The sequence below is a fragment of the Phoenix dactylifera genome, unplaced genomic scaffold (genome assembly GCF_009389715.1).
Source record: "Phoenix dactylifera cultivar Barhee BC4 unplaced genomic scaffold, palm_55x_up_171113_PBpolish2nd_filt_p 000097F, whole genome shotgun sequence".
Lineage (NCBI taxonomy): Eukaryota > Viridiplantae > Streptophyta > Magnoliopsida > Arecales > Arecaceae > Phoenix > Phoenix dactylifera.
Window position 1 is genome coordinate 1,157,480 of NW_024067681.1, and position 14,748 is coordinate 1,172,227.

Sequence of the window (14,748 nt, forward strand, 5' to 3'; positions counted from 1 at the left end):
ACCATTGAGCTAACAACATATGGTTCGGCCTGTTTCGTTTTCTGAAGTTACTCAGTTTGTGTCGAAAGTGCTACATGTGGTTGTAATGTTAGTGTCATGATCATCGATCTAAATGTAATGTATGAGATCAGGGGCTTCAAGAAGATTTGGATGTCAGCAACATGCCTAAATTGTTCCAAGTCCAAGATCAGCCAATTTTGCTGTGATGACACTCTCTCTCTTGATAGTTACAGGCCTGGAAGAGTCCACAACTAGAAAGTTATGGTTCCAGATCAATCCAACATTTGGCATGAGTGTTCTAAATTCACCATGCGCCAAAGATTTCCAGATCAATCAAATATGAGATTGCTATCTCTAAACCTAGTAAAGAAATAAGATGGATAAGAGGATTTATGCATTTTATTCCTTTTATTAATTCTGCTACAAATTCTGTTACTTTGTAGTGTGATAATATGGATACTGTTCACATCACAATGAACAAAGAGCATACTAGAAACTTTGGAATATTGCTATGAAATATGATCACGTTAGCGGACTTGTGAAGAAAAGTAAGATAATATTGGAAATCCTACCTATTGATCAAATGCTTGCTAACCCTCTTAGTGTATCAGTTAGCAGTCTATTTTATTGTTGGTAATCATTACTCATTATAGTTTATTATTCTATAAAATAGAAGTTACAATGGATGAAGTTCAAAGGAAATTAATCAAAGTTTATCCAACAAAAATTCTAACTAATATTTCTAAATGCACCAAGTTCTGAAATAGTGGGGATGGCCCAAAAAATTGGGCTAGATATTTCATAATAGTTCCATAATTCAAAGAGAGCTTTCAAATTTTTGCGACAACAGTGGTGAAACCTAGACTTTCTCACCAAACTCATATCTCAATATGTGAGAAGTGATATAGGGGTTGTGGATACTAGTGAAATGAGTTTTGGCGTTACAAGTATAGAAGATTTTCAATTTTTAAGTGGGAAATTGTTAATCATTGGAGTATTTTTAATTAAAAATAGATTTTCAATTTTTAATCATTGGCCTTATGAACTCTTTTTTATTTTTTAAAAATTGGCTTTATATTATTAAGATGATTATTAGCTAAATAGCTATTCTATTTATTTGGCGATTGTTCGATAATAAGGAGTCGCTTGTATAATTTTTTTACTTTTTTATATATAGAGTTGTATGGTATGAGCGAACATATGATGAAATATTTCATATACTCTTTCTGTTTATACTTACAAAATTTCCAAACACTCTTGCTAATCATTTATTTCCATTTCTCATAATTTTTAGATTGGGTTTTTTGGTTTCTTAAGCCAATCAGTCTTGCAGAGCTTAATATCATAGTCCTATGTTAACTAATAGAAAGAGTGTTACAAGGGGTTATTAGTTTGAACAGATTCTTTTCCTAATAGCTTAAGCTTTTGAGTTGGGAATCCATGAGAACTGATATCAGAGTCAAATGTGAAGGCGGATCCAGTGAGATTGAGGAGGATCCACCGATCCAGTAAGAGCCAATCGTGAGGAGGGCTTCATGAGATTGAGTGGAAAAAATTATTATCAGATATTGACTAATAAATAGGTGCCATTTGGATTTATTAGCTTGGGCTACTTCTCGTAACAGCTCCTTTTATGGATTTCTTGTAGCCCGTCGGCAATCCCGTTATAAGAGACGTTACTACATTTAAGATCAAATAGCCCAAACAGCTTGAGAAGAAAATGTGAGTCTGCTGTAAATCGAAGCTCTAGCTCCCAAGAACCCGAACCCGAACCCGAACCCTAACCCTAACCTTCAATTCCGAGTTGATGTATTATTGCGAGCATCGATGACGTCGATGACCAAGGCCCTCTCCCTCCTTCCGTTCCAATCCATCTTTCCGCAGGTTAATTCTCTTCTTATTTCGATTTCCTTCTCATTTCTGTCTTTTTTCCTTTTTTTTCTTCGAATTTTCACTTATTTCGTAGATTATTTCAATTCGTGATGTCAAGGGTTGGAATTCCAAGACTCTGCAATCGTTTCGATTAGATTCTCGTTGGTTGAGGCGCACTCGAGGGGACTCTAGGCCCCTTATTTCGGTCAGAGCGTCTGGAGATGCTCTTGATTCCAGTGGCGATAGCGAGCGTGCCGGAGATGGTACCCCTGTGGAGGTGGAGGGGAATCGATTGGATTTGGAAAGAAAACTTGGATCCTTTAGAGAGTTGGGGAACGCTCTGCCTCCTGCTGTCCTTGTGGTGAGATTTCGTTTGATTAATGTTTAATTTATTACTGTTTGCCATCAGCTTGAAAAGAAATTGTGGACGAAGTGCTGAAGTTGATATCATTAAGTTGTGGCAACACGTTACACTTTATTAATATCATTAACCTTCATTTCTTCACTATTGTGGTGTGACACTGTAGTTAGAATTTTCATGCAACTGAGATATGAACAACTACTAATTATTCTCTGCCATAGCAATTGCATTGTCTAATAAGTATTTTTACTGGGTAATGATGTTCCTCCTTACCATCAAAGAAAAAAAGAAAAAAAATCAAAGACCATAACTCAACAATGGGAGTTTCCATGGCTATGATTATTTGGTTGGAGTATCATCATTTTGTGTTTCTTCAATCATTGCCTTCTTCCTTTGTAGGTTGTCAGTCACTCAGCGGTAAGATTAAGTAGATCTTCCATAATTGGATCTTCAATTACATGTTCAGTGATGATAAGAGGGTCTCTAGTTGAGATTTGTCATCATTTAGAAGGTTTGTAGTAGATGAGTTGACAATTTGGATTTAGCAGTCCAAAAATTCCAAATATAGTATTCTGAGAAGATAGAAGCACATTGCATAGTCTGTATATATTTCATTTGATCGTAACAATATTATTTGAATGGTGTGCATTTCTTTGGTATCTGGCGTGGCAGTTGGCAACTATTCAAAGGTTGAAAAGAGAGATTCTCCCCATGTTTCATTGTTCTTGAAGCTCTGCTGCTGTTAAGGTAAATTAAATTTTTAGCTCCAAGTAACCAAGATGCAACGAACTAGATTTAGTTTCTGGCTAATTTTGTTGCAAAATTCTAGTAATAATAGAATAAAGAAGGATATTAAACAGGAAAAGTAGATTAAAAGCATAAGAATGAGAAGAAGAAGAAGAAGAATAGGAAAATGAAAAAGGGAGGAAAGGGAGAAGTAATAGATAAACTTTCAAGTCTATGCACATATAACAGTGTATGAGAAAGCAAGAAGAGTGGAGACAAAGTAGAAGAAATAACAGAGGAAGAGAAATATATTACATGACAAAACAAAAGGACAAGAGCATAGTAGGAGGTGGAAAAGGGGGATTGATAAGATGGAGCATTCACTGCAAAAGAAATTCCTTTCCCCCAATTATCAATCTGTTTATGAAAAGCATCTTCTTAGAGCTATTATCCTGCCACCGCTTTAGATGACGATCCTAATGATTCTTTCCCCCCAATTCTTTTATAATCCTGACTTTTCTGAAAATAGAATTTCTGAGAAGATTAGGTGACTAGATTTTAAAAATTAATAATTTCTAAAGAAATTAAGATCTAACATTCTTGTTGGAAGGAATTTCAGATCAGTTACAACACTCTCGTGTACATCTTCTATTTTCATCAATTTCATACCTCAAGATACATAGTTAAGTAAATAGCCTAGAAAAAATTACATTTTAATACTCTACTACTTTTCCATTTTTTATCACATATACTGAGGTAGTTAACCAAACCTACTTTTTCTCTCCTTTGATCTTTGATGCCTAAATTGATATTTCAATGACACTTTATCTTGTACTATTTTACATCCCTTACAAGGTTAGCTTGAGTTCCTGGAACTGAAGAATGGATTTTTAGATCCTATGGTGGTGTTTCTTTAAATAAATTCCTTTTTTAAGAGTTCTCGTTCAAGTAATTCTGAAAATAGCCTATCAGTTTTTGTCAACTGATTTTTAAAGTGACAAGATTGTGTTATACTTACTCTTATGCACTAATTTGATATATATTCTCATGCTTGATATGACCTAATTGCATTATATATTTACATTTAGTAGACATTTGGAGTTTACTTTTAACTATTGGTCATATATGAAGTTCTTGTCACGTTATATTTCCATCATAAGGGACCAGACCTGAGTCCTGCTGTAGTGAGTGGTGTACTTCTCTTCTTCATTTTCATTGCGAGGATGTCTTGCACGCTCATGTGTCTTGAATTTTGCTGTTTCAGATAAAAAGAAATAGTGTTTCAAAATTTGCAATAGCTTTATATATTGCATTTGCGTTTTTGGCGATCGCTGCAAGACAAATCATGCTTAAAAAGAAAAATCATCATCAAGGATCTGTTGCTGATCTGGTGAGACGAGGCCAGTTGAGATCTGATAGAAGAGGCATGTATGTTCTCCAACTAAATGCCTGTCTTGTTTCCATGAGAAGAAATATAGGTTACTGAGAGAGTTTCTGCTAAGTAATGCTTAGTATTTTTTTTCCTGTTTGTAACCAAGTTATTACATTATTCTCTGCATCACATCTCATATGCTATATATGAATGTATTATATATGTGGAATACAGGTGAGGTTATAATATACATAGGGTGCAAAGAAAGGACTTTACACCCATCACCAAATTTAATTTTAGTGGTTGAGAGATGGAACTCTAAACCATTGGATGTGATTTAGGGTCTGTTTGGGAACTCTAGCAGGATTGGGCTAGATTTCTTATTGGATTCATGGAGTGGGCAGTCTATTTGGGTAGGCCCATATCAATCCAATACCTCCCCAGCCCAGATCCCGTGGAAAGGAAAAAAAGACCCATAGAGGTCTTTTTTCCCTTCTACAGGCCAACAAACCCACTGATAGGATTTACGTTAAGATTAGGATGGGCCTTTAAAAGAATATGGACTGGCCAGGCCAACAGGCCTGTAGGAGGCTTAAAATACTTGTGAAAAATCACATGCTTTGGAACCCCTAGCCGATGCATCAAGTCATCCCAAAATTGATGCCATATATCATTTCATTACAACTATATACTTGGGATGACTTGATGCATAGGTTAGGGATTTCCAAAACATATTTTTATAAGGAGGCATTGTAGACCTCCTAGATCACCTTCCAACAGTTTAGATTTTTCCATCGACCCCTAACATTGAATTTGGTGATGGGTGAAATGTGTAACCCGTATATATTGTGAGTTTAACTTTGGAATATGTTTACTATATCCATATTATACTTTATGTAATTATTCGATACCCTTTTTAAGATAGTTCATTGGAGCAGTGATCAAGGGAATAGGTTTTCCTGCAAAATGATGTGCATGTTGTCTTCTTAGACATTGCACTTATTTACAATTTGTATATTTGTCTGCGAAATGCATGACCATATTGTCCTAACCATAAATTAAAGATAGAAAATCTCTGTGAGACTGTATAGACATCCTTACAGCCTCAAGGTTATATGACTATTTGATATGTGCAATGCATCTGCCAGAAAGCCTCGGGATCCCTTTGTAGCCTCACGCTTCCCAAAAATCAGAAAAAGGGAAAAAGAAAATAAGGAAAATGTGGAACCACACATGTTTGGGATTTGGAGATTTATTAGGAACCTACAAAAAAAGTGGAATTTCTGAGGAAGAGTCTAAAGTCTTCAAGCCTGTAGTGATAGAGATGTTTATTTATACTATTTTAAGAAGAAAAGTTGGGTCATGGGTCTTTGAGTTTATTGAACCCCTAAGTGGTTATAAGCAATCTAGATTATCTAGTTATTGTAACTTTTCATTGTACTAGCAAACTAGGCAAGTGTAATGGATGGCCAAAATTTTAAGAAATTAATAATAAATGTTTAGCATATATAAATTAATAATAAATGTTTAGCATATATAAATCACAGGATTTTGTATTACTGAATATTTTTAGAGGAAAATGTGCCAATTGAATTGTATCTTAGTAGACAACAATTTGTTTTGGCATATAAAGAAAAATCATTTTTGCTAAGACTAAGACTACATTTCATGCAACATAAGAACGACTTCTAGATAGTAACTATATTAGAATGTAAAATATCATCCGAAAGGATACATAATCACATACATTATCATCCCTAAATGATTTGGCATGGTTAATTTTTTTCTGATTTTTTTTTTGTTTTTTCTTAGAATTTATGAAATTCCATTAGCTCAAATTAGCATATTAAGATTTTGTTATTCTTGATGTTGTTAGTTGTTATGATATTTAAGTTGTAATGAGATGTTCGCTAAGTGGATTTCATTTAAATTAAATTGTGTATTTTCTCCTAAAGTATATTAAGGTAGTTTAGATTCAATGGTAGGGAGATAGAAGAGGTAACATACTATAAACAAGAAAAGCATGTAGGATATTAGAAAGTGCTTGGGCCTTGTTTGGCATTTCTTTGGGAGGGCCAAAAAGTGCTTCGTAGAGTGTGAAAAGTTTTTTTTGGATTTTAAGGTATTTGGTAAAAATTTTGAAATAGCTTTTTAGATCCTCTAAAAGATGAAATAGGTTTACTAGGGAAAAGCTTTAATTTGGAGCTTTTGGGCAAAAAGCTTTGCTTGAGATGCATCGGGAAGCCGTTTTCACCCGTGAAACTCATGTTTGGGCAATGAAATTTTTTCAAAAATTAATTTGAAATACTTTTTATTGCCATAATCATTTAAGTTGGTGTTTTTTATGCCACTCGGTGAACATCTTATTGCAATTTAAATATAATAACTATTTGCAATATCAAGAATGATAGTATATGCTGATTTGAGCTAACGAAGTTTCATAAATTCTAAGCAAAATCACAAGATAGCCAGGGAAAATGATCCATATCATTCCATTAAAGGATGATTATATATGCGATTATATATTGTTTAGATGATAATATATATGTTGTTATAATTATAACCTAGAAAATTTTCTTTTATTGCATGAAATGTATAGCCTCTGTTTCAGCAAAACTGATTTCTCAAAAAAATGCCAAATCAAAATATGATGTGCACATTTTTTCCAAAAATATTCAATAATATGAATATTATAATTTATAAATGCTAAATATCTAGAAAATTAGGCATGCGTAGTGCACATCCAAAATTTTTAATAAAGTAATAATAGATATTTAACATTTATAAATCATAAATTATAATTCTTTTAAAAATTATTTATTTATTAAAAATTTATAATTATATTTTGTGTCTCGATGATGCATAGTTTAGAGATCAGCAAAATATGTGATATTTGGTTTTTGGGCATTTTTAGTAGTATAGGTATGATGAATGGTTGGATCTTCAATTGGATACCCCACTATCGATTTTGGAATCAAGATGACTTGATTGTCCTCTCCAGAGAAGCATACTCTCTCTCTCTCTCTCTCTCTCTCTCTCTCTCTCTCTCTATATATATATATATATATATATATATATATATATATCTTAGATGTGCATTTGTACTTGCCCATTTACTTGTATGTATTGATGTATGCATGTGTGCACATGCATGCGCATGCATTGTGTTCATGAGGACGTTACTGTGTTTATCAAATGAATTGTTCTCTTGTCAAATTAAGGACATACTTTGTATCTGATTAGGTAGTAAATCCTCTCTATTTTTTTTAAAGTTGCAAGAACATTGTATTAAGAAGGATTCTACTTTATTGATCAAGTAAAATTAGTCTCTTATCATTTTTAGAACATATTTTATATCTGATTATGGGTCCTTTTTTTCCAAAAAAAGAAATCAGAGGCAATCTATAAGAAATTGATGAATCACACTGGCTTTCAATTTTCTCCTTCATGCAGCTCAAAGCCTATGAAATATGACGATCCCTTTAATAACCCCTTCATAAAGTTTGGTAAGGGTGATTCAACAATTGAAATGTTTGGAAAGGTTTATCGCTTGGCTTCTGTAACCCTTACCAAAGAGCAACAGTCAGTCCATCAGAAAAGGAGGTCACGTGCATACCAGTGGAAAAGACCAACAATTTTTCTGAAAGAAGGTGATCCAATACCACCAGATGTTGACCCTGAAACGGTCAGATGGATTCCAGCTAATCATCCATTTGCAACAACCGCTAGTGACATTGATGAGGACGTGGCGCAACATAATGTGTATCAAAAACATGGTGTTCCTTTTCGTGTTAAAGCTGAACATGAAGCATTGCAGAGAAAGCTCGAGTCTCTCCAAAGTGTAAGTTATAAATCTCACACTACGTTCTTTGTTACAGAACTTAGCGTACAATCATCTTGTAATGAATGGCATTTCACATTGTTAACAAGGAAAATAGGTCATTATTATATGAGAAGGCTTAGGTCTGCCAAGGCTTCTTAAACCTGAAACTCAGTGAAATTTTCTAGTAATATGCAGAATGATATAAAAGAAGAGATTATGTGAAATAACTTATCAGTGATATAAGATCATCCATCAGAAGGCAAACCAAAGCATGGGGGAGGGAGTGGTTGAAGATGCTTAGGTTTGAGCTTAGCATTAACTCAGTGTTAGCTTTTTTTTTGGGGGGGGGGGGGGGGGGGGGGGGGGGGGGGGGGGGGGGGGGGGGTAAGGGGCTCGGTTGGTAATTGGGATCACCTAGCCAAGAAAGACAAAGATAGAGAGATGTTAGGGTTTCCATCTGATTATTCAACCGACCACTAGCCATTGTGATGGATAAGGGGACTGAGTAACGCTGTTTCAGCAGGGGGAGACAGAGAGAGATGATGGGCTTACGTTTATAAGCTAGGGTTTTGTCAGCGTCCGCCATTTCATAAGGGAGGATAGAGCTGGACTGTTAGAGGCAGGGGGGAGGGGTGTGAGAGTATAGAGCAGCACTATTAGAGCCAGGGATTTTTGGGCTAGGGTTCTGTTAATGTAGACATGGTAAAGGTTTGTCCAACTAACAGCCACTTGTTAAGGATTGGGGAAGAAAGTAAATCCAAGGGAAGGGGTGAGGAAAAGAGAGTCATTATTCACCTTTGCTAGAGGTGATAAATTGTTAAAGAGCCTAATTCGAAATTTCAGCAAGACTTAAGGTGGACTAAGCTTCGGAACTTGAGTGGTTGGGGTGGGTGATGGGATTGATTAGAGGGGAGGGTAGCGGGATGCAATTGATTCTCCACCCACCCACAACTCACCAACCATTGCTTTTGACTTGTCATAATTCGACCTGGAGGCGGTCTTCTATAGGCAACCAATTAGCACCCTACTCCTTTTGGAGCTGTCCTCCATCAGTCATATGTCCAAATTTGCAACCTCTATGAAGATGCTAGCCAGGCCTAATACCAAGGATTTTGGCCTCCATCAACACCATAGCCATGAAGGTGGCTTTGTCTCGGTTTCATCTTGGTAAGCATATATGGTTGTCACCTTCTTGTTTGACTGAGCCTCTTTCAACTAGTTTGTATGAGCTCTTTATTAGCTCGTATGATAAAGGAAAGTGCTCACTGTGATAGATGAAGCATCTCAAAAGTGGTTCCTACATGTCTTGCCCTCCTATCATTCACCACTTTCAGATGGCTTCTAAATTGCATCTTCTCCTACTCCCCCTACCATGCCTCCATTTGAGGTTGTGAACTTGTATGGTTGAAGCTTCGTTATTTTTGGAGATGAAAAGTATCTTGAATTTGCTGCCCTACTTAAAGTTATCATATAAACATCATAAAGTCACTCTTTCACCATTTTTAGCACTGTTAAACCATTGACTCTCCATGGGTAGCTAAAAACAAAAAAATATTTTACATGTTTCAGAAAGAAAACTTAAGAAGTTGTGTTGATTAGAGAAAATATAAAAAAGGCGAGTTTCAGTTCATAACAAATCATCTTATGCAGTCCATATAATCAAATAGAAATGACATAGTCATTACATCATTACAAATGATGTGAAAATGTGATACATTTCAAAAAAATAATATGTATCATTATAAAGCAACATAAATGAAAATTGTAACGATTAGCACCCAGCCATATTCAAATCATTTGGCATAGGATTTATAGATCCACATTCACATTCATGAAGCATTTGTATTAAAGGACAAGTTTTATTTCTATCTCTTCCATATCTTTTCTCATAATCTCCATCTTTGTTTCCTTGCCCTCATTTTATTACATTCTTCAACACAAATTAAATCACCTCTCATCAGTGGAGTCCCCATATTTGCAGCACAGAATGAAATAAAAATTTATGCATGTCACCATGAACCCCTCATTATCTCTATCACATCCAAATTCTAATCATTTGCTTCTAGATATGCTTCACTTAAGACTCATTTCCAGTTGTAAATTTGTCTTCCTCACCATCAACTGGATCTGGTTGTTGATGGATGAAGAAGATAAATTTGTTCCTCTTTTCAGTTTTAGGACTTTGTTGTTCCTTTAGAAGAATATGATACTTGAGCTGATGGGCTTATTTCAATTTTTCACCCATAGATTAGGATTTTGTGAAATCTGATATGATATATCATGTCCAACATGGTTGGAGTAAAGCCAAAGGCTTCCCATGAACTGTGGTCCTTTTGCTCTTTGCTCACATTATTTCGTGATGAAGGTGAAGATTGTAATAAACTAATAGATCTACAAAATAAGGGCTGATTTCAAATTAGGGTTTTGGTGATCTATTATAGCAATTGCTTGAAAGGTTTCCCAAGGTAAGTTTCAAAAACTCATGCTAGAAGTGCGGGCTTGTAGAAAATTTTAAAGTTTATAGCTTTGAAGACTCAATTATGACGTTTACTATCATTCTTAGATATTCACTAAGTGTCATGTCCATCATGAAGATATAAATTTTAAGAAGTGAGCCTTAAAGCCACTTTTTCTTAGTTGAAGATTAAGTTGAAAATGTATTTAGAGAAACTAAAGTGCAAAGTAAGGAATGCAGAATTGTCCTGAACACTTGATTTGGGGCGTACCAAGCTTTGGCAGCGAATTGGGATGATTCCGACATTCAAAATGAGAAACCGGTGATGGAGGAAAAGAGGGAGAAGAAAAGAGAGGAAGAAAGAGAGGGGGGAGCGACGGAAAGGGAGAGAGATGGAGGATGGCAGACTGCTGATGGAGGCTACTAGAGGGGGGCGCGGAGGGCTAGGGAAGGGAACGGAGGGGTGGAGGAGGGGCTCCGCCCTCCAAACTTTTATTTCTTCGAAACTGGAGTCTCGGACGAAACCTTTTTTTATTTTAAAAATATTAAGTGAAGTCGACAAGGGGTTGCTGACTTTACTTAAAATTTTCAAAATAAAAAAAAGCTCTGCCAAGGATCACTGTGTCAGTACCAAAGCCCAGACCAGTTTGCCTGGCAGCACAGTTCAGTACACCCTTGTGTCATTTCGTGCTAGACCTGTACCAACACAGTAGAGAGGGTGTGGCTGAGAAAGAACAGGAGAGGAAAAGAGAGGGAGCAGACCGTTCGGAGGCCGGCGGAGCACGTCTTGACACGACAAAGAGAGTGGGAGAGAGGGAGAACTGGAGAGAGGAAAAGAGAGAGAAAGGGCGAAGGAGGGAGAGAGGAGGGTGGCGGATGTCTAATGGAGGTCGGCAAAGGGCCGCAGAGCTGTGCGGAGAGGCGAAAGAGGGGCTCTGTATCTAGTTTCCTTGTTTCATTGAAAATAGGGTTCTTGAAGGGGGTCCTTTTATATTTTCAAAGATTTTAAGTGAAGTCGGCAAAATCTTCAAAAATAAAATGGGGCTCCCTTCACGACCCCTGTTTCAAATGAAAGAGGAAAACCGGAGGCAGATCCCCTCTCCGCCCCTCTGCGTGGCTCGTCGGCCTTCCACCACCCTCCCTCTCTTTCTTCCTCCCCTTTCCCCCCCTTCTCTCTCTTTTCCTCTCTTTCCTTCTCCCTCTCCCCCTTCGTTGCCAGTTTTTCATTTTTCTTGCCGGAACCATCCTGGCTCGTTGTCGGTATGGCTTGGTACACTCCAAATGGATGGTTCGGGATGGTTCCGCCATACTTGGTCGGCAAGGGTGTTATTGACTTCACTTAAAATTTTCAAAATAAAAAAATAAGCCTTGTTCGGGACTCTGTTTCAAACGAAACAGGGGTCTAGAGGGCGAAGCCTCTCCTCCTCCCCCCCCCTCCCCAGCCTTATGCAGCCCTCCGCCGGCCGTTCGCCACTCTTGATCTCTCCCTCCCTCACCCCCTCTCCCTCCCTCCCTCCCACCCTCTTCCTCTCCCTCTCTCTTTTCCTCTCTCCCATTCCCCCTCTCTCCTGCAATCTTTACTGTGTTGGTATGTGCTCGGCATGGAACGGCACGGAGGCATATCGAATCATGCCGCCGGCCAACTGGTATGGGCTTTGGTACCGGCACACTGGATCCTTGGTGCAAAGAATGGCAATTATAAGTTTTTCGTCATATGGTAGATCAGCCTTTGTTCCCTCTTTGATGATTGAATGAATATTGAACAAAGATTTTGAGTGTATAGGACATGTGATAAGTGATGCAAATATTTCCGGTTTTCATTTTGGGCAGTATTTGTTTGGCAAAAAAAAAAGGGCCCACTTATTTCTCCCTGTTAAAACAGTGGTATTGTTGGTGATAATATGCTTCATTTGGAATGGTTGAAACTAGAAAGAGTGGTTGTCTGATGCCACTTGCTTGGTCCAGTTTCAGTTAGCCACTTGAAACTGTTAAATGTTTCACCTAAAATTTAGACCATGGTTATTTGTAATAAGGATTAAGTCGGAGGACAAGTAGGTGAAGAATTTAATGGGGTGTAACCTGTCCTCTGAAGGCTTATATTGTGGTTATCCTTTTATTTGGAAATTGATTTCTCTGAATAAAATTTCCAATCATTTCTCTTCTGTCAGTATGATTCCATGATAAAAAAAGATGACTTATCCAGCATATGAAAATGAAAGTCATTCTTTTCCTCTCTTTAGAATTGAATTACTTGATCTTGTTTTATTCCTATATTAGATCTTCAGCCTTTTATGCTTTCTACCATAATCCCAAATTAGTTCTATTGTTAGTGCTTGAATCTGTTATCTGCAGTTTTTTTTTGAACAAAATAAGAAACCCATTTAATTTCAGTTGCAGACTTGAATAGCTGAACCTCTCATTACTCTTGACACTAATAATAAAATCACTTCCTAAAGCTGACAGCATGTAGAACATCATACTTGGTTTATTGTTAATTGTTTCCTGGTTTAGATGATGGACGTTACAGCAGGTGAGTTGCTGTAGGTTAGTAAAAGGAGAAGGTCTGGCAATGGATGGTGGATAAGACTAGAGGTAGGAAAGAATTTTGTTGAGAGTGCACACATCTATATTGCCTAAATTCCACCATTCGTCAACTATTGTAACAGGTTTCTACTTGTGCGCTGTTTAAAAAATTCTGCACTTGGAAATAAGTTTGTCAACTTAAAATTTCAGCTCGGTAAAAGTTCTTTTTCCTTAAAAGAAAAGCAGTCCCCAAAAAAAAAGCAGTCGGTGGTGCTTTGGTGAATGAATACACACCTTTAGCACGTGTTTAGTGGTACATATAGCATGTTATTCCACATGAACGCAAGGCAAAAGTAAAGAATGGAGCATGTCCACCTGGATGATTGTATAAGTTGCAGGTGACATTCTGTATGCAATGAAGGCCAAAGTACGGAACAAATGCATAGAGCTAATTACTCATGCACCATCTTCACCAGCTATTTTGTGGTTAAAGTTAGCACATTTTACCTGTCGAACTTCCAAGAAAGGAACCCAAAATTTTTCTGCACTAGGTGTATGAGTTCCACGTACTCTCCACAAATGGAGGGTCTCTTACTCTGTTTGCTACTAGCTTCAATATTCTAATTTTAGCTTGATCTCATTGTTGTAATCATGTCACCATCTGCGATAAAATATTAGAATCGTGCTTCTAATTTTGGTTATGGATCCTAGATGATGGGGATCCTGATGTCTATCTATATATATATATATTCTAATTTTTCTTTAGGTTGCTTTTTTGGTTATGGATCCTAGATGATGGGGGTCCTGATGTCTATATATATATATTGTAACTTTGTGTAACCTAGCAAAACCTCTCATTCATGTCTATACTTCTTGCAGGAGCAAAAGCTTAATGAAGTGGCACTCGATCTAAACAACATCCGAGATTTTGAAAGACCATTTAAGACATCAATGAAACCACAGGACCCCGAGCCTAACTCATCTGCCAATCAGCAGAATGGTCTCCTAACCTTGAAATCTGATGAAGAGACTGGTACATCTGATGGCGAGTCATTTTCGGGTGAACTGAAGAAATATTAACAGGTGTTCTGGTCGCTTTTCCAGTTATCTTGTGATGGCCATCTTCTCTGTCATTATTGAAAATAGATGGGAGTGGCCAGCACCTTTACATGCATACTGAATTTTGAATCTCTACAGAAAAGAAAAAGATCCAAAGTTTTGGAACATGCACAGTAGTTCAACTCAAAAACCGAGGCTGTAAATAGAATTGCTTGTATCTAGCTTGCTGTTTTCAAGTCGGTTATAGACATCAAAATTGCTGTTTTTCTTTCTGATCTTGTTCATCTTGAGCTCTGAGCTCTGTGGTGGTCAGGGATTGGTGCAATACATCAGGTATATATATCAGCTGGGCCATTCTGCAAGTCCCATGTCGGCACCTGATTGGGATCTTTGAATCAAGTGATGATCTTTCGCATCTTCCAAATGTACTCTTTTAAGATCTGTACCGTTCGTAAATGGGTCTGAAAGATGATTCAGAGACTAATTACATATGCTGTAGAGCACATAATCTCAACTTTTTTGACTGGAAAGCAAGCAAGCTTATTGTAGTTTGATCC

The 14,748-nt window shown here is 36.9% G+C and overlaps 1 protein-coding gene across 2 annotated transcripts; it reads left to right on the forward strand.

Moving 5' to 3' along the window:
• The first annotated feature begins 1,460 nt into the window (after positions 1–1,460).
• Positions 1,461–14,466, forward strand: LOC103704934 (protein MULTIPLE CHLOROPLAST DIVISION SITE 1). 2 transcript variants are annotated; one of them, XM_026803811.2, is made up of 5 exons: positions 1,461–1,884; positions 1,967–2,233; positions 4,224–4,387; positions 7,785–8,172; positions 14,012–14,466. In XM_026803811.2, exons 1-5 carry the CDS (start codon positions 1,828–1,830, stop codon positions 14,210–14,212), a joined length of 1,077 nt encoding a protein of 358 aa, XP_026659612.2. In that variant the 5' UTR covers positions 1,461–1,827; the 3' UTR covers positions 14,213–14,466. The 2 variants fall into 2 exon arrangements, with proteins under 2 accessions (XP_026659612.2, XP_008786681.2); XM_008788459.3 differs by having other exon boundaries at positions 1,464–1,884; positions 1,991–2,233.
• The last annotated feature ends 282 nt before the right edge of the window (positions 14,467–14,748 follow it).